We start from the raw sequence: 24487 nt of genomic DNA, 5'->3' as shown, positions 1-24487 counted from the left end.
GCATGAGAGTGAAAGTGATTCTCCTCACATCATTTGTTTACACCTGGAATAGTGGCCATCATCTTTTCCACTACGAGAACAATGGCCATTTTTGCGCTGGAGACAATGAAGTGCCTTCCCACCTTGCGAGAGACAAGCCAATAAAAAATGTAATTGGATCTGTCAATCAAGTGTTGCTGCAGCACGGGGGTGGGCGTGCAGGCAGGTGGGCGGCGGTGGACACGGGAAGAACTACTGGACAAAATACAGCAGAGGAGAGGAAGAAGGAAAGAGAGGGGAAGGTGTGCCATTTCAAGGTGGCACCATGCAGAGTTCCCTCTCTGCATGGTGCCCGGAGGCACTCTGCAACAGTTAGAAGTGTACAATAGGGGACTTTTTTGTTGTTGTTGTTGTTGTTGTTGTTGTTTGTTTGTCTCAGAGCCGGGGGGGGGGGGGGGGGGATCTGTCTTTGTTTGTAGGTATTAGTAAGTCGGTGATGTGGCTTTGATGCCACTACACAGGAGAGCGGCGGCTGCCAGAATCTCTGAAGGTCACAGTGGATGTATGCACGCTGATGTGTCCTCCTGCGCTTCGTATGCTCCCGACCCATCAAATATGTTGTTTGTTTTCTGACCAGGAAAAGGTCCTGTCATGAGTCAGGAGGTGCACGATGCTTTAGTAGTACTTTTCATGGTACACCACACACTGAACATCACGTTGTCACGTTAAATCATCAACATATTTCTGTGAGCTCTTACCTTGGTCTGTCTGAGTGCTTAAATTATATGTATTTACCGCCAGACATGCACTCATACGTGCCCGTGCATTTGTGCAGAGCTCTTTTTACCATATGCATATGCTTCTTTGTATTGCATGAAGTTTTAATGACAACTACTTAAATTAAAAGCCCATTTACAGACTCTCTGGCTGAGACATTAAGTGCGCATTCAGACTTTCTGCTCACCATGCGCCCGCTCTGAGATCTAACTTGGCTTTTAGAAGATTGGTTTCTCGTGTCTTGGTGACATTCTTTTTCCATTATTAGCAGAGCAGGAGATTGTTACCAAGGAGTGCGTAGACGCCGTTCACTGCATTATGGTCCAAAGTACACCATAATGCTGCGCTGTATCTCTTTTTACTGAATTAGACAAAGAATATTTCAGCTGTAAGTATCACGTCCTCACACTTCCCGGGCAGTTAAAGAACTGTTTGAAAAGTTTAGTACGCACAGTTGCTGTACAGTTTCAAGTAAGTCAATTCAATGCTTAACTTTGTCTTTCTGAGAGAATGTTTCCTTTGGGGGAGCTTGGTGCCTCAATAATAAGATGGTAATATGCATTCCATTGAAACAACATAAAACAAAAACGAGTCTCTAAAATAGAGAAATAAAAAGAAAACAGTCTACTGTCTCCCAAGATTTTCTAGGTGCTTTACTTGGTTACTTGCTAATGCCTCCATTTTGTGTTACAAAAACTTAGAGAATTTCTTGTCAACGCTGAGATATTGGAGTTTCATGTCCCCACAGTCTCCAATCTGGGATTTATCATCTCACAAGGCAGCCAGCCAAGGTCTTTGCTGTTGTTTCATAGCCAACCCCAACCACTTGAAAGCAGCTGCAACGGTTCCCCAATTTCTGACATCTTTTAAGGTCAACCGATCACCCTTGTAGAGCAGGTCTTGGTCAGGTAAAGTCTCAGTTTGCATCAGGATCAAACCTTACTCTGCTAGAGCCTAGCCTTAGTTTGTGGTTGAGGTTGATGTGCCTGATGGAGCAGTGGGTGCCATCCTGTCTACAACTACTACAAGGGGAACTACAGCATCTGGACCTGAGAGTTGCTGGTTGTCAAGATAGTGCCAGTGATTAGAGGGAGCCAAGCACCTCATTCCTAGTATGGACTAATCATAGGAAATGAAGAATACATCCATTCCTCAAAGAGAACGATCTGACAGCACCAATGGGGTTTATTCTTTAGCTTGTTTCAACTTATCCCGGCATACTCTTCTGGTTCCAGGAATCAAAAGCCAGGTGCCATTTCTCACCAGTTCCTGGGCGATTGAGACCCACCGCAAGCATCTGCACACATCATCTCCATGTTCCACTTGGTCATTATAGTCATCTGAGAGATTGAGAAGGTTGGAGCTACCTTCTCCAAGTAGCCTAGCTCCTGGCCACAGAGATACCTCATTCCCAAATGCATTTTCCTCAGTGATTCTCCAGTGGGGCCACTCCTCAAAATTCATCTTCCATCCTAGAGTGAAGAAGATGCTTGATGTCTTTGGAGAGTGCTATGCAAGAGAATGTCCCATCTGCTCCCAGCATACGTAATCCCTTCGGGCAGCAGTGAGTGTTCTCCACTCACTTCCTCATCACTGCTGATCATATATTTCCATTGATTTTGTTCATGGTTTGACACTTTTGGATGAGAACATGGTAATGCCATTATGACTTCTTTTCCAAGATGATCTCATTTGTTCCTGTGCACAAACAGGAATCAGCAAAGGACACAGCTGAAGTCTGGTTCCATGTATTTCATTGCATGGCATTCTGTCATCTTGAACAAGGGTCCCCAGTTTCCTTCTCCCAGTTGAATGGAGTTCTGTTCATCTTTGGCAGCCACAGTCAGTTCTAGGTTTCAGCCACAGACTACTGGACAGGCAGAAAGACTAAATCAGGTGATGGAGTCGGCCCTACAATAATTGGCCAACCAGAATCCTTCTACTTGGTACCAGCAATTGCTGTGGGTGGAATACGCACACAATTCCCTAACCTGTACTTCCATGAATTCTAGCCCAACTCCACCATTTCCCAATGAGGAAAAGCTGTAAAGTGTTGTGTGTGGGCCGCTGAAGAGGAGGTACTGCTGGCCCATCACCACCAGAGGGCGCCCTGCCTGGAGTGCGGGCTCCAGGCACCAGAGGGCGCCGCCGCCTGATGAGAGCAGCCAGGGTGACAGCTGTCACCCATTACTGGACACAGCTGACTTCACTCAGTACGGAGGTATATCAGCAGGACAGCGTCTCCACCTCAGTGCCGAGATATCACCTTGAGTTTAAGGTAATCACCTCTGCAACAGATACTGTATCTTTGTGACGATACTTTGTAAACTTTTCAGGACAGCGGAAGGCCAAGTGTTCGGATAAGTACTCACCTTTCCTGCTTCAGTGTGACAAGAGGTGGAGGCGGCTTTGCCCCTCTCATCTACTGGGTGCGGTCGCATCCCAACCTGTGTGTTTGTGTTCTTTCCCGCCAGCAGTACCGGATCCGACGAGCGGAGGCAGTGGCCACCTGGGAATTCGGGACTTGGCGGTTCCAGTACTTCTGGGTTTCGGTGGCAGAGGAGATCTGGGTGGTTCCGGTTCAACTAGGACGGACGTCTCCTACCTTCGGGCCTGCCCACAAGACACCAGCAGATTTCGGCTTACACCTCCAAATTGCTAATTGTTGTATCAGTTGTGCTATTTTCACAACAGTAAAACTTGTTCTTACTTTTCTCCATTGTCCGTTCATTGCGCCCCCTGTTGTGGGTCCGTGTACCTACACTTTCACAACATAAAGTGTCTCATCAGGATGGGCTTTTACCTGCTGATATCTTCAAACATTGGTGTGCTCTTGTTCAGCCTTCTTCTGCTCCTCCAGCCACTGTGCACTTACAACCATGCCAACACACGCTGGTGTTTTTGCTTGAAAAACACATTTTCTTTTTACATTGTCATTTTCATAACACAGCAAAAACAAATTCATTAATTCAGCCTGCAGATTGCACCTGTAGTTGTAGTTTGACCTTACTGAGTGTGTTTTTTAAGAAGAGCCCGGTTAAATTAAATAGAGCAGAGCAGCTTCATGTGTGTTTTCATTGGCGTTGTTGAAGTGCCAATGCCATTTGCCAGATCAACTGTGTGGCATCAACAAGGTCTTTATCGTAATTTTCAGCCATGTAGGGCAAGTGTCTCAATTGATCAATTAACAAAATGTGTCTGGCCCTGCAAGTCTTCCTAATTTTGGATTTGTTATGAGAAGCCGTCCCTCTGCTCCAGGTTTTGAAAGTAGGTAATTACACAGAGAGATTCCCTTTGGGGGATTAAAACAAATGACATAGAAAACGCAGCTCTTCCTGTCGACACTCATGCCCTGCCTCTGCTTTAAAACCTTTTGCTTGTAACACCTACATGCCCATGAATACTCAAGCAGCCACAATAAAACACACCGACAGCTCATGAAATTTAGAGGGTTTGAAGGGACTGACGGTGAGGGATCGGAATTTATGGATATGCTAAAACTGGTTTAGTATCAAAAGCTAAACCAAACATATGGTATTCATCCAGTTCGCAAGGACTACAGCAGAAAAGGTGTCCATCCTGTTTTGGTACGTCGAGCTGCAGGGAGCATTACTCATCATTACAATCTCTGCTGGCAGCCTATTTTCATCACATTACGTGGTATAATGAAGCGTAGCATGCTAGCGTCTTCAGGTTCTACAAGTAGTTCACTATTAACACCAACTGTGGGCATTCATCCAAGTCGCATTATTGAATGTTTTACACATAGATTATTGTGTAATTACTTAATTAGTGCACAACAATAGGTGGAATGTGCAAATTGGGCTAGCTTTGACAGGCAGCACAGATTTGAACTCATAAACGTGTTTACCAAGAATGTGTTTGCGTGGTCAATTATTCGTTGAGTTATGTAATTTTGTTGCCATTTGCATTCATGGACCTATAACTGAGTTATTTCTGCTCTTCTCACTGTTTTTTTGCAGGAGCAAGGCAAAGTAGGTGTGACTTTCAACATTGGGACAGTGGACATAAGTGTGAAGGAGACAAACACAGCGATAAATGATGGCAAATACCATTTGGTTCGATTCACCAGGAACGGTGGCAATGCAACTTTGCAGGTGGACAACTGGCCAGTCAACGAGCACTTCCCCTCAGGTATTGTTTCATTATGTCACTAGTTTGATCTGTTTTTTGTTCTGTTTTTTGTTGCAATAAATAATAATAGTGTTGAGTTTAGTTTTACTGCCACTGGATGTCACCTATTTCTTCAATTAAAGGGCAAAAAAATCCAATTAAGAATGAATTTTTGGCATCCAGACTGAAAAAATCTGAGAAAATTTCAGTTGTTTAAATGGTGTTTTTAATGAACAGTGTCAGTTGAAAGTTTGGACCCACTTTCCCATTCTCACAAACAAATTTTCTTACAAACAAATTGGAAGCAAGCAAGCTTGAAGCAAGTTTGAAGATGGAACATACCATTTCACGAGGGATCAGCTGAGTTCAATGGTACATTTCATCTTTCAAGCCATGAAAAATTATTACTCCTGCATGAATGGAAATGATTCATTATTTGTTTTGTATGACGCCTCACGTCTCCTTTCTTAAATCCAGTGAAAAATCGTGACAAGAACCTATTCAGTTCTTCATCAGACAGGGCTTCAACAGCTTCTCAAGATGTCCCCATGAACACCGCCACCGCTGGCTTTAGCTTCATTGTATCACGAAAGCATTTTTGCGAGACTATATGAGGGACTTGTGCAACAGTGCGTAATGGACAGGAGAAAATACACGGATTGTACCAAAAATGCACGCTAGTGATGTCACCCATACAGAGGAACAAATAATGATTGTCACTTGACATAGAATCCACCAATCAAATGACAATGATGTATTTTGGTGCCATATAAAAGCCGTTATTATAAAATCCTGGTCTGCTGGAGCATAAAGTGTTCCAAATGTTATTTGCACTCAGCTGTACAAACATTTTGTCATTTATAATCTAATTAGCGAGTGCAGTAGGTAGCTGGTTAGCTGGCCTAGCCTGGTTTCGCTGAGGCTTCCCAGGTGGTGTCGCCAGTTGTTATGTACCGTATTTTCTGCACCATAAGGCACACCAGCTTATAAGGCGTGCCCTCAATTAGCGGGTACTTAACCCTTACAAAAGGCGCACCGGATTATAAGGCGCAGCCTCAATTAGCGGGTACTTAACCCTTACAAAAGGCGCACGCTAAAACATATAGTCTACAAAAAAAAAAAAAGGTCACGGAAGCAAAACGGTGAGTTTATTTGAACTTTTTAACAACTTTGAACTACCGGTATTTAACAATATGGTACTCACATTATTTTTTGTTATGGTTCTGTCACAAATCCATCGAAGTCTTCATCTTCTGTGTGTGTGGCCACCTCGCTTTGTTTCTGCGGAAACTCCGTTTGGTCTTTTTAACTTGGCGCAGTTCATTTTCTTGTTTCCTCTCACAGCTGCTCTATTCCCATGAACAACCGCGTAACTGATAGCCTGCAGTTTGAATTGTGCCTCGTAAGCATGTCTCTTCGCTGGCGCCATTTTCGGGGTCCTTAGACAAACAAATGTTGTTTTGCAGGATACCTGTAGTATATGGTAACTACCGGAGGAGTGACGGAGGTAAGTGTACGTACCATGGACTCACGGACTCTTCTCTGATTGGTTTATCGCTGGCAACGTATGTACTCTGCGCTACCAGCGTACATACTTTACGTATTACGTAATGTTCTCCGATTGGTTTATCGCTGCCAGGGTACGTAGTCTACGCTGCTAGCGTACGTACTTTACATATTACGTCCTTGTGTCAGTGGGAAATGGTCTGATATTCTGACGGTCAAAGACAACGATGGTCGTTTTTATAGATTTTGGAATTCAGTGCGCACATAAGGCGCACGGCTGATTTTTGTGAAAATTTAAGGCTTTTAGGTACGCCTTATGGTGCGGAAAATACGGTAGTTAGCATGAAAACAATTGTGAGAAGCTCACTTCTAGGAAAATGCTGTTCATTGATTTATGGAATTATCTGTTAATGTGAGGCTGCTCCTTGGTTGGAGAATTTACAAAAAAAAATTGATTACTATTAGCTGTGTGTGTGTATGACAGTTAGCCTCATACCGACACACAATGACTAGGAATACATTCCCGAGTTTCTTGTCCCAGCTATCACACGAGACCAGGCCAGATCAGGTCTGGGAAATTGCGTTAATTCCACATGGTACTGGGGATTCTGCAAAGAGCCAGAGTGCCAAAGACATCTACTTGTCATTTAGGTCACTGGTTAGCGTCCAAGTCTCCCGACTATACAGTCAGACAGCCCACTGGACCATGTGGCTAAAATGTGTATTGTCAATGCCAAATGTGATCGCATCCTAAGAGACATGCAGAAACCGCCACCTGCTATAAGTCTCAAACACTCAACATTTATGTCATCATGCAAGACTCCACAGGCGAGGAACAGCCCAAGTAAGAGGGAATAACAACGCAACATCTGGGTAGTTCGTTTTTGGAAAGGGATTGAAAAGTACCAAAAGGCTTTTGGTCTGTCGTCAAGCAAAAAACAAAAAGAATAGAGCCAGAAAACCGAGGGTGGCCTGTTGGGCAGATGAAGCTGCTGCTTATATCTCTCATTCCCAGGTCAGTGCAAGCTGCACAGCAGTAGAATACAAATGGGGTCATCAAACCGAACTCCCTCCATTTGGAAGCACTACACTCCCTTCATTTGGAATAGAGATGTACTGCTCAGCTAGTTAGAAGAGCAAGTGAGAGAAAGTAAGACAGTAGGAAAAGGAAGTACGGTAAGGAAAAAAGATTCCCTCTCGTGCTTCTACTTAACAGTCCATTAAATTGAGTTGGTTCTCGTGGTCTGTGATATCTGTGTCTCTATGCCAGCCGACTCAGGAGAGGTCTTTGTTTTCAGGGTCCCCATTACCTACTCTTCAATTTCACTTAGTCACACACAATAGACACACAGGGATCCAACAGTGGCACAAAGTGGCAGTTGAGACAGGAATAAGTTGGGATGACAAAAGATAATGTGAACCTTCATTGATCTCCGAGGTGGAATTGGGTCGCGGCAGCGAGAGGTAGTCAAGCAGCAACAGATGCAGAGTAAATATGAAATATAGAAGATTAAATGGTCTTTGTGTTTCACAATAACGGACTTTCCGAAAAGCTCTGTCATACTATGAACGTAAACCAAAATAGGTCCAAGAATACAACATAAAATGTTTGTTTTTTCACCAAATGTGACCAAAAACATAAATAACAATGCTGATATGATCGCGGTCCAGCACACAGAAGCAGGAGTTGACCCCTTTCATTTCTCAGACCTATGTTTCAGCCGCCCTACAACTCCGGCTTCACAGAGGACATTTGGTCTGGTTCAACGCCAACGCAGGTGATGCTAATCTCTTCTGTCGCTAGCTTTTTTTAGCCATTGGCTGTCTTTTGCTTTCTTTTGACCAAATAAAGTTAGACATGTTTCATAACTGCATTACAGCTCCGGTAATACTGCAAAAACTCACACACTATGGCAAAAATTTGCACACGGTGTCTCTTTGGCTTCCTCATACTTCAGCTCTCACGTTCATTCTTTCATGGCCGAACAGAGGAACATAATGTAGTAGGTCATTTTTAATCACCGCTCCCTTTCACAATGATGGAACTCTTCACGGTTTGTGGACAGTTTTATTGGTCGGTATCTTTGTGTATTAATTGAATCACTCCTTCTCACCTTCATAAGGTGCTTTTCCATTACAGGGACTCATCTCATGTCAGAACTGGTACAGGATGTGTTGTGGTATTGTACATATTTGTGTCAGAGGACAAACGCATCATTTTTGAAGTGCTCTGGATGTTTTATAGTCTTTACCGCAAAGGACGTACTTCTTGGTGGAGTCGGCGCTACAGGAGTGAAGTTGGCAGCTTTAGTGCTTCTAATATGCAGTAATTGGTTTAACACAGGTGTTGTCAGAAAATAGGACATTGTTGGATACTGCAGCGTCCAACAGTGTCCACAGTCAGAAACTATTTCAACAAAAATTGAGACGACACATACTGATGTCAACGTGCACGCACTTGTTACATTTCAAAACCATGAAGAATCCTGCACAGGCTCAGATTTAGGACATGTTACGGAGAAAACAAACTACTATGTACTACAAATGTACTATTTATGATGGATTTTGGCTGAAATCAAAGGTGACAATAAAAATGGCTGATTGCCAACTGTTTCAAAAATATTTAAGTTTTTACATTTTATGTCAATATACTAGATTGTTTTGATAGTAGAGTTTTCATGATCAATCGTAAACATGTTTCTATAATATTTTACCTATTCTCTTTTTGTAATCATTTAAAAATGTGCAAAGGGTTATATATTAACCCTTAGTAGCACAGTAGTAACATAACAAAAATTAGAGCCAGTCAACAATTTCAAGCATAATTTCCATTCTCAGTGTTTGACTGAGTTTGACTGTGTTTATTACAGAAGCACCAGTGTTCTCTGCCACCAGAATTGGAAAAATGTGTGACTGAGCCCAAATTGCACTCAACCATTGTCTAAGAGATGATTAAAATAAGAATGAGACACCATGGAGGGTTCAGCAGCTCAGAGTTGTGATGAATTGTGATGCTACTTTTGTCGTCGTCGTTTCAATCCCTTGATAGTGAGGAAGACTGTCTCAAGGTAGATTCCTGGATGGGATGGTGGAATTCTACATCCAGGGTCAATCCAGAGACACCTATGCATGAGTTTGTTTAACGTAGGAATATTGTTGCACACGATCCTTGACAGATCTGTGGCCTGCTGCAATGGCTGAGACCGGTCTGGGCCTAGATGATCAGGGTCTAAGGCCCTGCTACAGCCTTCATCCACCTTCACAGCCTTTGGGTTACAAGCCATCACCTCATGGGCTGATCCGCTGTTGAGGATATCTTGTTTCATCAGATCCCCCTTAGCCGTCTCGTGTTCAGGATTCCTGTTGGGCCTTCATGGCTACTGTAGCAGCCACAGGGCAAGCAAGGTCCCCACCATATTTAACCCCAACAGGCAATCCCCTACTTGATCCATTACCCAGGTGTCACGACACAGGTGAGGGTTTGGATTTTGGCACCCGGTACTCTCTGTAGCTGAGTCTAGTGCCTTGAGTTCTGGTTGTTCAGTATAGTGTTTTAGCCTTGGATTCTTTCCAAATCATCCCATTGACATTTGTTTCCTTTCTTTCCTTTTCTGCCCACGTGCCATTGTCTTGGAATGCACTTCAGGTTGGAGAATCGAATGCATGGTAATTTCTTTTTCTTTTCTGCACAGGTAATTTGCAGGACACTTGGTGATAGTAATTCAGCAATGATTGATTTTTCTTCCCCCCCCTCCTCCCTCCTTGTAAAGGCGTTGTCATTTCATGAGTAATTACGTGTTAGGGTGCAGACTCATCGACTGCTTTTGTCACACTCCTGATGCTCAACCCGAAGGCAGCAGTCGCCACAGGGCTCTCAGGTCGTTCAATAAACAGTTAGCGGATCTGGGCATGCCCGCGCTCTCTCTGGTGGGGAATAAGCGAGGACAGAGGTGTAAGTGGTTTGCTTGTCAGTCAAAGCTGCTTGCAAATAGCCTGGAGGTGTGTAAATTGAGCGTCTTGATACTGGTGTTTGCAAAGTTATCCCAACAAAATACAGAAGCCTTAGGATCAGTTTGCAGTGGCAGCAGAATGTTTTTACACCCTGACGAGATTTTAATTATGAATTGCACAGCGGTAGAGGAGACATGGAGGATTTTATTTTATTTTTTTTTTTTTTTGCATTTAGACATCCTCTATAACATTTCTTGGGGACTTGTACCTTTCATATTTTCTAATCCTCCCTGCTTCACTTACACCCGTACCAGCAGTTGATTGGCTGAACACATCTGAACCAGCTAAATAGTTGTGGGTACAGCAGGGACAAATGGAAAATATGTCGGGCACTGATCCCTGAGGACCTTCTGAGAACCATTGCCCTGCATCTCTTGTGTAAAATCAGTAAGTATTGCACTTGCATTTTCCACAAAACCAAAACCAAGTTGGCTGTATAAAGAAATCTCCATTTCATCTTAAGTTGGAGGAAGATTGTGCAGGACTTGTGCACGACACAAACTCGATTATATGCAACCATATATCAGGCATCTGCAGCTTATGAGTGTTGAATGTGTGTTTTTGTTTGTATATTCATCCTGTAATTATTCCAATCCTTTCAACACTGCCCTTATTGTTTTGTCTTTGCAGTCCTTTTTATCCACATTTCTCATCCTTTTCCAGGCAATGTGCATCAGGGCTGCACATCTCTTCTGCAATTGTGTACTTTTGTGACACTCTGTTTTTTGAGAAGGTTCCAGTTTCTTTGTATAGCACTCTGATTCCATGCACATTTTGATTTTGCATCACGTTATCTTTTTGTATGCGTCTCTGAATGAACGCATTACCCGAGCGAGCCAGAAATTCTGCCCCACGTTTTGCCGGAGCTGCCTGAGGTTCCGGAGTTGTCTCAAATGAATGACCACTGGCCCAACTACACTCTTCCCGGACCTCAGGGAGAATGCGCGTGTTCCATCATTTGTGGCGGTCATAACAACAACAGCCTGGTGTGTATTTCAGCGCACAGAGATAGAGAAGCTTGTTCTGTGCACTGATACCCACAATGTTACTGCCTTCACACCTTGACAGATGCCAATATTTGAAACAAGTCTTTGTCTTGAAATGCAGCCATAAATAAATCTTAAATGGATTGTATTTCTGACACTTTGATTCACTCATTAACACGCCTGTGTCAGGAAGCTGCAGTACAAATCACTCAGCTGCAAACCGGAAGAAACCTAAGGATTAAGGGCCCTGTCCCACTGGTGTTTAGGAGGATTTGCGTATGGATTGCGCACAAAATTGGCCCATATTCGCCAAACATTTGCAATATCCGTGTCACATGCCTGTATGTGTCGGCCGTCATACGAACACGCCCGTGATCATCCGCAGAGGCACGCATGTCCGCAGCCAGGATTTTTGAGCTGTTCAAAAATCTGAATGCGGATGACATCCGCCTTACATACTCCATACATACTCAATTCATACACAATACATACTCACTCTTTGCGCTGTATATCTGCCGTTAACCGCTGATATCCGCAACTGACAAGGATTTGTGGCTTGGCAGTGGACTGGGACAGTGTCTAAAACAGATATATATCGTGCCCATCATGTCCACATCACAAACTAAAATAAGTTGTAGCGAATGCATACAAATTGGCCATGAACATGAACAATTTATTACATCTGCTTTGCAGCTGATTTGCGGACAATCTGTGAATGCATAACAAACACGTCACGTAAACCCAAAGCAGAAAGCGACATACCTGCCAGTCAGTGCCGGTCCGGCTGTGTAAATCCACAGAGAAGTAACTGCTGCAATCCAGGACTTTTATTTAACACCAACAAAAGGAAGAGTTGCTGTTTAGCCACAACTCACACTGAAGTCTGTTTTCTGTGACACTCTCAAAAAAAAACACCGTCTCACACCCCAAGCGGCTTCCCCCCTCCCGCTCCCCAAACTCATGAACAGTTAACCCTCGCATGACAACATGAACATTAACTCTGTGATCAACTTGTCCAAGTCCAGCACTTGCTCCAGAGGCTGTATTGTTGGTGTGAATAGTGATGCCGACGGCCCGAGTGAGCTTATTTTATGACCGCAATGCAGATGTCGTGCACGCGCAACACGTGCGTGATGCATTCATAATACACCCATAATACTGCTGTGATAATCTCAATGTGTCGGATCAGTTTCCTCACTACATGCGTTATATAACCGTGATTGTTCATCATATATTCGCTATATATTATTAATATATCCGTAATTCATACTGGGACATTTGTCATTTTTGGCCATTTTTGTTGCGGACGACAACAAATGCCCGTAATTTGTGTACTCAATTCATGTACAATTGATCCAAGAAGTCCACTTCTCTAATATCGAGGCTGCCACCTTTCCATTCTTATTTTATCCCACAGCAGACAGCTGGATTTGGAAGTGGATATTTTCCCACTTTTGTGTTTTCCACTTTGGTCTCAACAGTGAAGTGATTTGTTTTTGCACAGTTGTGGAAATTCTGAAATGTGTGTTTATCAGCATTAACCTTTCATGGCTGCGCATATAAAGGTCATTGCACTGCACAGTGTGAGACAAATTTGAACTTTCAGTGCAGTGTGACCCTCTGTGTCTTCACTGTCCCCACACACCACATACACAGTAATGGAGGAGACGTGTGTCGAACCAGTCTCTCCTTGATAAGTGAAGAAGTCTGCTCTCCTAATTTGTCCTTTTAATGCCATAAACCTCAGAGCAACCTGATAAATGATCAATTTACTCTCCGATTTTGTCTGACGTCTGAAAGATAATGGAAGGAGGATGGCGCGAATATGAGTAGAAATGCAGTATCAGGAGCATCATTGGACTAAATGACAAAAAATAGCTTCCTACCAGAGAGGAAAAAGCAGATATATAGACGGACAGATGCATAAAGAAGGAGAGAAGAGAAAGAGAATGGAGAGTGAGTGAAATATAGATAAATGTCACCAGAATTGTGGCTGCAGCTGAAGAGGACTGATGCAGCCAAGAAGAGCAAGGACGAGTGATTGTATTGCTGTGGAGAGACAGAGAAAGAGAATAGAAGGGTGGGAGTGCGGGGGGTGAAGCGGTGCAGGATGACTGGATGGATGGTGGGTTGAAGAGAGTGAGGAAAAAAAACTTGGCTCAATAGAAAATGTATGAATAGCTGGATAAGAGCAGAGGAAAGCCAGGTGTAGATTAGCAAGGAGGTGGGAGGTGTAGGATATTGATAACCGGCGGGAGGGGCTGCAACAGCCAGCACAGCACTGAGCTGGGAAATGATGATTTTTGGACACAACTGAGGTATATCAATTGTCCTCATCATCCCCAAATGGAGAGAAAGCCGCGAGGCTGTCACCGTTACCGTTTTCACAGTTTTGGTACACTCTCAGCACCGGGCCTATATGATGGAACCCCAGTGAGATTAGTCTGGCAGGAAAACAGAAGAAAATGAAGCAAGAAACCAACAGATGACTGTCACCGAGCCAGTGTTTGTGTTGACTGAATAGCTGCCACCGAAGGGGAAACATTTAGTCACTGTTTTTGCTGGGAGGGAAAATGGTGAATGCATGTATTATGGCAAAAAGGAGCTTACATGAAATGAACAGAGACACAAAAACAACCAAAAAACAAAGACGGTTTTAATATGTGAGGATGGCCTGTCTCAGGAAATGAGAGATCTGTATTGAGACCTTTTAAATATTAATGTGTGCTTGGTATAGAGTAGGAGACTCTGTGGGATTGGAGTTAGACTCCCAATATATAACTCGAGGATCAATTCCAGGCTGTCAGTGTCCTTGTACATCACCCTTCTTCTTTTGCATTGTCCCGGTCCACCCAGATATACATGGGTACCAGGCCTGGCTAACCTGTGATGGGCTGGCATCCTCCAAGGGGTGGGTGGGTGATTGGGGGGGAGGGGGTTGGTGTAGACTCCCATCTGCTTCAAACTGTGATACACATTCAGACTTCAGCTCAACACCAAAATGCTTCAATGTTCATGTTGTGTTTGTACATCTTAGACCAATAAAAGTTTATTTTGTTGGTGGAAAATATAGTCATGGAAACGTTTGAAACAAAAAGCAAGGTTGTTTTTTTGTTGTTGTTTTTTTCTGCTGTATACAGGGACCGGGGTTTCCTTTCTTTCCCGCGGCTTCTGGGGGTTGCCCCAGTTGTTGTGATCCAGTAGGTTCCGCCCACGGTTTTGGTTTTTCGTTATATTTCTCCCTTAGTTCATGTTTGTCCACGTTTCCTCGGGTTCTGGGTCAGCCCGCGCTCGGTTTGTTTTTACAGTTGTCTTTGTGAAGCTTCCGCCTTCTCATGCTGTCAGCTGAGGGCGGGTTATGTGACGGCTGTCATGCGAGAGCTCCGCGCCTCGCACATGTAGCGTTTATTTCCTCCTGTAAAACATTTTGAAGTTCCCTTATTGATTGTTTGAGTCATCACGATATTGTTATACTTTTCTTGGTTTTGTGCTCAGTTTATTTCTCCACCCAATCAGAATATTTTGTTATCTTTCAATACTGATTGATTTCTTTTTTGTCACGTGCCTCCTGTGTTTCCATTCGCACGTGTTGGTCATAGTTGTCATTAATTCTGTTTGTTATTTACGTGTCACTTGGATCAGGGCTGGTGCTGGTCGATTGTTTTTTGCCACACGTCTTGCCACAGAAGAAGCTCCTTTTGCCACACAGCTGATCATTTGCTATTCCGCAGGTTCCAACTTCACTGAAGGTCTGTTTTATAAAGGTGCTTTCCTCGCTGTCACGTTTTGACAGTTGTTTTATGTTATCACATTTTTAGTCTCTGTCTTTTGGAAAGCTTTTTGAGTTTTTGATTCTGCTGTGTTTTTTCACTTCACCTCTGTTAGTCAGAGAAGTATTTTTGGATTTTTTGGGACAGTTAAATATTCCTAGTTTTTTCACTTGTCTTCTGTAAATAAACACCTTGATTTGCACCGTACTCATCCTTGTTTTTGGCATCTGCATTCTGGGGTCCAGTTCCTAGTGTTCCAGGGTTCAAAACCATAACATGGAAAGATGAATGGATGATGGACAGATAGATCGAAAGATGAATGGATGATGGACAGATGGATGAATCTATAGATAGACAGATCTATATATGGATGGATGATGGATTTATGGATGATAGATAGATGGATAGATCTATAGATAGATAGATCTTTATATGGCTGGATGCATATATAGATGGAAAGATGAATGGATGATGGACAGATAGATCGAAAGATGAATGGATGATGGACAGATAGCTGAATCTATAGATAGATAGATCTATATATGGATGGATGATGGATATATGGATAGATCTATAGATAGATCTTTATATGGATGGATGCATATATAGATGGAAAGATGAATGGATGATGGACAGATAGATGAATCTATAGATCGATAGATCTATATATGGATGGATGATGGATAGATGGATGATAGATAGATGGATAGATCTATAGATAGATAGATCTTTATATGGCTGGATGCATATATAGATGGAAAGATGAATGGATGATGGACAGATAGATCGAAAGATGAATGGATGATGGACAGATAGCTGAATCTATAGATAGATAGATCTATATATGGATGGATGATGGATATATGGATAGATCTATAGATAGATCTTTATATGGATGGATGCATATATAGATGGAAAGATGAATGGATGATGGACAGATAGATGAATCTATAGATCGATAGATCTATATATGGACGGATGATGGATAGATGGATGATAGATAGATGGATAGATCTATAGATAGATAGATAAATCTTTATATGGATGGATGCATATATAGATGGAAAGATGAATGGATGATGACAGATAGATCAATCTATACAAGTAGATAGATAGATAGGGTAAGAGTGTGAGCTCCACATAGTGAGTGGTGAATGAAACACTTTCACATTATTTAATATTCAAGTATGTTGGTCTCTGTGCTGACAGAGCATAATATTACATTTGTTGTGCCATAACAGGCTCTCTGAAAGTGATGATGCATCATCGCAAAATACTGAAAGATTGATGAATGCTTGAGGAAGCACCGTATGTGTCAACTCCCAAACCTTGAGTGCAGTGGAGGAGGTGTGAGAGTCACCTTGAGAGACAGGATCTCAACTTGACAAACTGGAGAAATATTTCTCATTAGTTGGACAATTATCTTTTGGTGCATTCATTATGAGGGGTCTGTCACCTAATAAATCACTCCAGTACAACATCAAAACATACCCCAAGCACCAGCATTCACATTAAGGAGCACGTTATACCGCTTCTCCTTTAATTCAGCCCAGCTCAATCATAACACGATCCCACTTTGCAACATTTAGCAACACTATTCTTCATTCTACCATCTCAAATGTCTTCGCCGAGACACTGGATTTGCATGCAGTCATCATGCCTTCCTGTGTGGCTCTTGTCCAGCAGAGTGTAGCGATGTCCCCAAAAGCCGCTTGAGATCAAAGGAACGGGGAGGAATTCCTGCTTGTTGCTGATTAACCTGCTGGCACCCTGTATACATTGGATTCAAGGTCCTTTGCAACAGTTTTTACACGTTTTCCTCACCGGCTGGAAACAGGGAACTGTTTTGTTGTTTATTTTCCCTAAGAGATTACCTAGAAATCAGTGATAGTGAAATACCATTTGATGATAAATGATTTACTGATTGACATAAGCTTCCCATCATCTCTGGAACACTATCGGCTGTAGAATAAAGTCTTCCTTGATTACTCACAAATTATAGGCATCACGTCTGTGAGCATGGTTTCCCATTAGACATGGGTTTATATTAATGGGTCATGGAGGGAAAACAGCTTGGGAACTACCGCACTAATTTGTGCAAAAACCAGGATGAAGTCTTTCTTTCTGCCTCATGCACACACTATAAAAGATCAATCACCTGAGAGAATTCTTGCAGATAAACTAGATGCATTTTCCTGCCATTTTAGGACTGCTATAAATGATGTCGCGCAAGTGCACTTTTTCTTCCAAATACCTCCCCACTTGGGTCCAGAGTGACATCACCGGTGGCATTGGTGCTTTGTAGTCTTCTGTCATACTTCAAAGTGTTCAGAGAAGGAGCTGTACATCAGACAAAAAAACATTGCATCTGAGTGCATACACAATGAGAAATCCTCTCATACCGGGAATGAGGAACGTGCACGCCACATCCAAGGTCAACAAGCCTAGAGTTTTAGCACTGTTCTATTTCTTACAATAGAGGTACTTTTTGAAATGTTATTTCACTGCATGTGTGCAAGAACTTGATTTGTTGATTGTCTGTCACAAGATATGTAGGACTGGCAGGTTTCATCTAAAGCAGGGGTTCGTTAAAAGACTCATTAAAAGCCTGCTGACGAGTCTTTCATTGGATTCAGGTGTGTTGGAGCAGGGAGACAACTAAGAGTATCAGGAAGGTAGCTCTCGAGGACTGAACTTGAGCGCCCCTGATCTAAAGTCAGAATCCACTGGATCTCAGTCAATACCTTCATTCAATGTATATTGTAGAAACTTTATAGAAATGTCATTGTGATGATCCTACCCGCTGTGTTCCCAGCTGGACGCAGCGCTTTGTTCCACCAGCTGCCACGCGGTCTACACTGGACGTTGCATATATAAAATAATTATTTTGTAGTGGATTAATCATTTTCTCTACAAGTTAGCTGCTGAAAAGAGCTCTAATCACTTCCAGCCGGAGCCGTTTGCGCGTGTGTACTGAACAAGCTGGAGCTTTGGAGCTGTCTAAAAAGGTAATTATTTGTCATGGCTTTCTCACATTTTGTCATGGCTTGGTAAAACTGTTGCATGTTCTTTCCTTCTTGTGTGCAGTTGTAAAAGTATGTTTATGATAGATTTAACATCTCGTTATAATCATTCAGACGAGCTGCGCTCTGTTGCGACTTCTTCTTTACTCGACTTGACGAGCTGCACGTCATGTTGGTGAGCAGATCACGCCACATTGCGAGACATTCATGAGTGAAAGATTTTTTGAACATTTTGAAATTCTCTTTGCGCAGTCACATGTGCCAGCGCCCCTCTCACGATCGGTCTACACCCGTTAAAGATGAGTTTACTCTCCTGCACGACACAGGGCGTGCACGTGCGTGCATCAAAGTCATGCAAGTGTCAGGGGGCTTAAAATTAACAGTAAATAGAAACAAACAAACAAATCAATGAGTAGACACATTAACCTTTGGCCAAGGTAATAATGCAATAAGTATACTCTCGGCATTCCCAGTAATAGAAGTCTATTATCTGTAATCCCCATATACTGAGACCACGTGAGCCAAGATTGCAGAGCCTTTTACCCAAAATGTCTCCCATCATGTCTGTAATGATCTCATTTGTATGCATTGTCTTCCTGAAATCTGTGTCTGTGGGGCTTCCCACCCACTAGATTGGTGGTACTTCAAACCGCCACTTCCTCCACCGTCACCTCTTCTCCTGCAATCTCACGACACATCTCCATCTCTCCTAATAGCTACTAAACTGGATGATTCTTTGCCCTTTGAAATGTAAAAGGTGGTGTCCAGTGGGAGAATTAGTGCAGATAGATGACTTTAAGATTGCTTCAGTTAATGCATGAACTGATTAAATTCACTTTTGTCTTTATTATGTCATATAATGAATGTGATTGATTCAAACTAACAGACTCTTTGCAGGTTATTTGTCTTTTTCATAACTGCTATGGATGTGTGCTTTGAATTCCATGAATATTTTACATAAAGGTGTGGAGTGTGCTGTATAAAGTTTAAAACTTCAACTAAAAAAAAAAATCTCCATAATACTTTCATAAATATTTCTAACAAAAGATAAAACACTTTATAAACCAATGTATAAATGTGTGATGTCTGTTGCTGTTGCCAACTGTTTCAAGCTGTTTGTTAAATTCTCAAACTTTAAAGGCAACAGCGACATTGAGCGCTATCAAATGGCAAATAAGAAAATCCCGTTCAAATATACCCGGCCTGTAGAAGATTGGCTTCAGGAGAAAGGTAAATCTTTATCGAACTTCTCAAATGTTTCTTTGATTTCTGTCATTTCATCGGCTTGTTCCCTTCAACCTCTGAGAATGAATAACCATCCTTTAAACCCCGTAAAATGAGTAAAATTAACAGATTTTTGTTCTTTACCTTATTTTCTTATCATTTTTTAGTCCCCTACCCTCTTTATGTCATTGTCATTCTTTTAAATTTTGTTGAATCATGGTGTCCAGTTAAAGGGACTGGGTAAAAATTCATACAATCTCATAATTGTTGGAACATTAATTTTGAAGGACCATTCCAGCTATTGTAATGTTTGCTTCTAATATAATGTTTGTGTACTGTACATACATTACGGACAACAGTTTTCTAAAACATACAACTGGAAAGTTATAGTTATCAACAAGTTGTTTATATTATTCATTCATTCATTTTCTATACCCACTTCCAGTTTCAATTTATTTTCATTTATATAGCACCAAATCACAACAAAGTTTCCTCAAGGTGCTTCACACAAGTAAGGACTAACCTTACCAACCCCTTGAACAAGCACACAGGCGACAGTGGTAAGGGAAAAACTCCCTCTGATGATTTGAGGAAGAAACCTCAAGCAGACCAGACTCAGAGGGGTGACACTCTGCTTGGGCCATGCTACCAACACAATAGAAAATACAGGAAATTATACAGGAAATTTTGGCAGATTTTGTTAAGGGACATGGGGGACTGGAGCTGTTCACAGCAATCACTGGGCAAGAGAAAGAGCAGGACAGGGTGCCACTTTTCCATCTGAACCAGAACCTCAAAGCACTTTACATCCATGCCTCACCCACACACACCGATGTGAAGGTGCTGCCATGCAAGGTGGCCACTACACACTGGGAGCAAGGATGTCCCTTAGTGATTTTCCAGCCTGTCAAGGATTTGAACAGAGGATCCTCTGGTCTTAGGCCCGCCGCTTAACCACTAGACCTTCACTTCCTCAAAGTGGCAATGGTGCCAAAAGTGAGCCACTGTGGGCAATAGTGCAAATCACTAAGCCACGATGGTGCCATGGTTTTATTAGTGTACCAGAATTAACTGAACTCAGTGGGTCTGAACTGATCTTGGACCTGGGTGAGTTTGGTGTAATTTTGTGGCTTATCACAACTTGGTACATAGTCCTCCCTTCACGACGCTACCGGTACTGGTCTTATTTTTGCCCATATGAAAACTTTTATTTTACCAAATAATCAATGCAGAAAATGCTTTGGCTGTTGGAAATAATGTAATTGCGTAGACTGTCCAGTAAAGGGCAATGCAACAACATTGTTTACAATATTGTAAAGCATGGCTGGGTTCCCCATCACCCCTTGGTCATGTTAACTACAAGAGACAGAAGCAAAGTGACCAGCTGCCATTCAATTTCAATCACAGTGGGCTTTTAACAGCGACTGAAGACAAGCGTTTGCTTATGCTGCCAGGTAGGCAGCACCAAAATAGATGAGAAGTCTATTTTATGCAAGTATTTACACTGTAAAACATCAAGCCTCAGTTAAATTTTTGTCATAAAGGTCTGATCATTCATTTATGACACAGATATATCTACATACCATATTTTTTTACTCCCTAATATCAGTTTCACACTTAAAAACAACCATATCATTCAGACACTCCAAAAAACAAGGTTATTTTTGGTTATTATTTTGGTTATTTTATGGAGCTCAGTGGACTCTGAGCCACCTCAGCCCCGCCTGCACTCCTTCTTCAATACTACGTATTTCTGAGTGAATCTTTCTGTGTTTGGCAGTGAAAGTTACACTGAATGTGATGTGTCTGAGGCGACCGGGAGTCCGACTGAGCTAAAAAAAAAAAAAAAAAAAAAAGCACACACAAACCAAACCGAGTCAAGGTGCTGCTCAGATGGTGTAAAGGGTCCTTTACAAAAGACACGAAAGATGTTTTTTAGTTCAGTTGTTCCAGTTGTATGGTTTGGAAAGTGGTAACCAACAATGTCATGTATGCAAAAAAAAAAAAACGCACATACATTTAATCCAAACATCAGAATTGCCAGAATGGCCCTTTAAGTATAATGTCCTCTTATTCTTTTATACAAAATTTGTTTTTAGAAGTTGTTACCTATGCTATAACTGTAAGCTGATTGTTTTGAGAGATTTAGGCCCAGTTCCAATCCTCTTCCTTCACCTTACCACTACTATGAACGGAAAAGACAAAGTGGTAGGGCAAAGGAAAAGTATTTGGCTCAGATCCCCTACAATGTTTAAAATAATAATAACAATAATAATAACAACTATAATAAACAGTGGGTATGTCCCCAAGAAAACCTTTCCAAGTAGCAGGTGCTTCTCCCTGCTGTAATTTATCGGGTTGTAGTTCCACTCACTGCACGCTTGTTTGGCAATTCAGAACCAATTGGCGCCTTTTTGAGTGTCACACCGAGCCCGCCAAAGTGCACTCTGCCCACTTTAACTCCAAATTATCAAATCAACATCTTGTTCATGTTGTAACCTTTTCTTGGGGGTTTTGCGTGTGTGTGCATGCGTGCACACTGTATCCAACATAATATCATTATAAACTGCATTTTAAAGTTAATCACTCATAAACATCTTAGTTTCAGTTTAAGGTCCCTTTAACATTCGCTAAAACACAGACAGGCCTGGGCAAAAAAGTCCCATTACTGCTGCATGCATGAGTCCACGCGTGCTGTTTCATTTTGGCTTCTGTGATATGAGAGTCCTGTCCCTGTCATTCCATGCCCAGTGTATGATTGTTATTATTATGCATTAAAAGTGTGTCAGTGTTGTAAATAAAACAGGCTTGTAGTGCTGTCTCTAAATTGGACAAATGAGATTTTAATTATGATTCCCATATTGTGTGTACATTTCTTTCTTAATGCATGAGCCGTGTGTGCTTTGACAATGATATTTAGGCTTCTGCTAATGAAATCCAATGTGACATGTACCCAGTTTGTTTTGCTCATATTTAATCACAATATGCACATGCTTGTCTGGATATATGTTTGTCATTTTACCATGTAGCTTTCACCAGAAAATATTAAAAGATTAAAGTTCCCGTGGAATATCTTATCGCTTGTTTTTTCACACCTGCACATATATGTTCCCTTGTCAGAGTTATTTTTGGTTTTGCTTTTTTTTCTTGAATATCAGTCTATGACAGCTTTTCCGCTTTGAATAACAACATATAGTCATGAAATTATACAGAACGCTTGGGTCGCTGTAAACTAATTAACTGCTTTTATGATATATCATGTTGCATCAGCATTAGTTTTAATCATCAGCCTTTTAATGCAGTTGAAAACATTACATGAGAATGTAAAGTGTTGTTTTTGTACTGTTCCATCACTGCGTTAAAGAGCAACCTTTTACTCAGCTTAAATTTCTGAGCTGTAAGAATAAATAATGACATGTTTTCCAAAAAAGACACAGAAATACATACACAGAGGGGGGAAAAAGTCTGATCTGACCTATTTCTGACCCAGCACTTTTTAAACTGAAGCTCAAGACTTACTGATTTATTTAAACTGGGTTTTAATACATAGTGGTGCTGCGACATCTTTTGTTTTTATGTGCCTTTTTAACTCTATTGTATGATTGTTTTATTTTTGTGAATTTTTTATCTGTGATTGGACACCGTCTGGCTGCTGTAGAGGGTGATAGAACTAAATGATTGATTGATTGATTGATTGATTGATTGATTGATTGATTGATTGATTGATCTGAACAATCCACACAAAAAAACATCAAGTCTGAGCTGCTACACAATGATGCCCTATAGGGGGCAGTAGTGAGTATAAACAGTACATTTTTTGGGGGGTGGGAGAAACCTCAAGCAGACCAGACTCAGTGGGGTGACCAGCTGTATGACTGTACATTACGTTATTAATAATCTACTAGTTGCTCTTTAATGTCATGGAGCAGCGTTGTTTGGCGCGACTTTAACCCTGCATCATATTAACACTCCTTCCCCCTCGCCTCCCTCCTCCACCAGGCCGTCAGCTGACAATCTTCAACACTCAGGCCACCATCTCCATTGGGGGAAATGATGGGAAGCGGCCCTACCAGGGCCAGCTCTCCGGCCTCTACTACAACGGCCTCAAAGTTCTCAACATGGCTGCCGACGGCCACGCCAACATTAAGGTGAATGGCAGCGTGAGGCTGGTGGGTGATGTGCCTGCCAGCAGGGGTGCAGCACGCACCACCACCTCGGTGCCGCCAGAGATGTCGACAACCTTTATTGAGACCACAACCACCCTTTCTACGACTACAACCCGCAAGCAGCGCTCCCCACCCACCATTCAGGTAAGGTGGTACTTAATGTGAAAAGTACCAGGAAAAAAACAAACAAAAAATCAGGCGTGTATGTGTTCGCGGCCCAGAACAGGCACAACCTTCGGAGAAGAAAAGGTGTCTGTCACAGCTCCAGCTGTGATGAGCTGTTAGTGTTGTTTCTAAAAGGTTCCCAAACAGAACTTTGTTTTTTTTTTTTTATCCATTTTTGCTTTTCACTGATTCCTACCCATACTGTGATTGGTTACCTATTCATATGACTTATCACATGACTTGTTTTTTCCCACGCTTGAATGAGAAAACGGAACTGAGGGCTATATTGGCCCTCAGTTCCGTTGCGGTTGGTGCTTATCTCCAGATACTGTTGGTGAAGCAGATGGGTGTCTATGACTCCCTCTGGACGGGACACCAGTCCAATGCAGGTTACTTGCCCAGCCAAGGCTGCTACCCATGTACAGCTGGGTGGACTGGGACAATGCAAGAACACAGACTGGGAATGGGAATTATCATATCAAATGTTAGATACACTTTTATGGAGCACATGGGCACTATTATTTATTTGTTTTAAACTTGGTGTTTGAGCGTTCTTGTGATATTCTCTGAACCCACAGATGGCAGTAAAGAAAAAAGTGAAGCACAAATGACAGTAGTGGTTAAAGAGGCAATCGTGGTGGGGCAGTGGCAGGAAGGGCCTCAGTTGAAGCCCAAGCTTCTTGTCGGTCTGGATTTGCTTTTGGGAGGGCATCTGACATAAACTTTGTACCAAATTAAGATGCGGA

The 24487-nt window shown here is 42.1% G+C and overlaps 1 protein-coding gene across 1 annotated transcript in view; it reads left to right on the top strand.

The window, feature by feature from the left end:
* Positions 1–24487, top strand: part of LOC117502739 (neurexin-3b-like) — a 460000-nt gene that overhangs the window by 395958 nt on the left and 39555 nt on the right. Inside the window, 3 exon segments of the mRNA XM_034161843.1 lie at positions 4740–4911; positions 19327–19416; positions 23410–23720. Of these exon segments, the coding sequence (XP_034017734.1) occupies positions 4740–4911; positions 19327–19416; positions 23410–23720 (573 nt within the window).

The sequence above is a fragment of the Thalassophryne amazonica genome, chromosome 21, assembly GCF_902500255.1.
Source record: "Thalassophryne amazonica chromosome 21, fThaAma1.1, whole genome shotgun sequence".
Taxonomy (NCBI): Eukaryota; Metazoa; Chordata; class Actinopteri; order Batrachoidiformes; family Batrachoididae; genus Thalassophryne; species Thalassophryne amazonica.
This window is presented reverse-complemented; position numbering and strand designations above follow the sequence as displayed.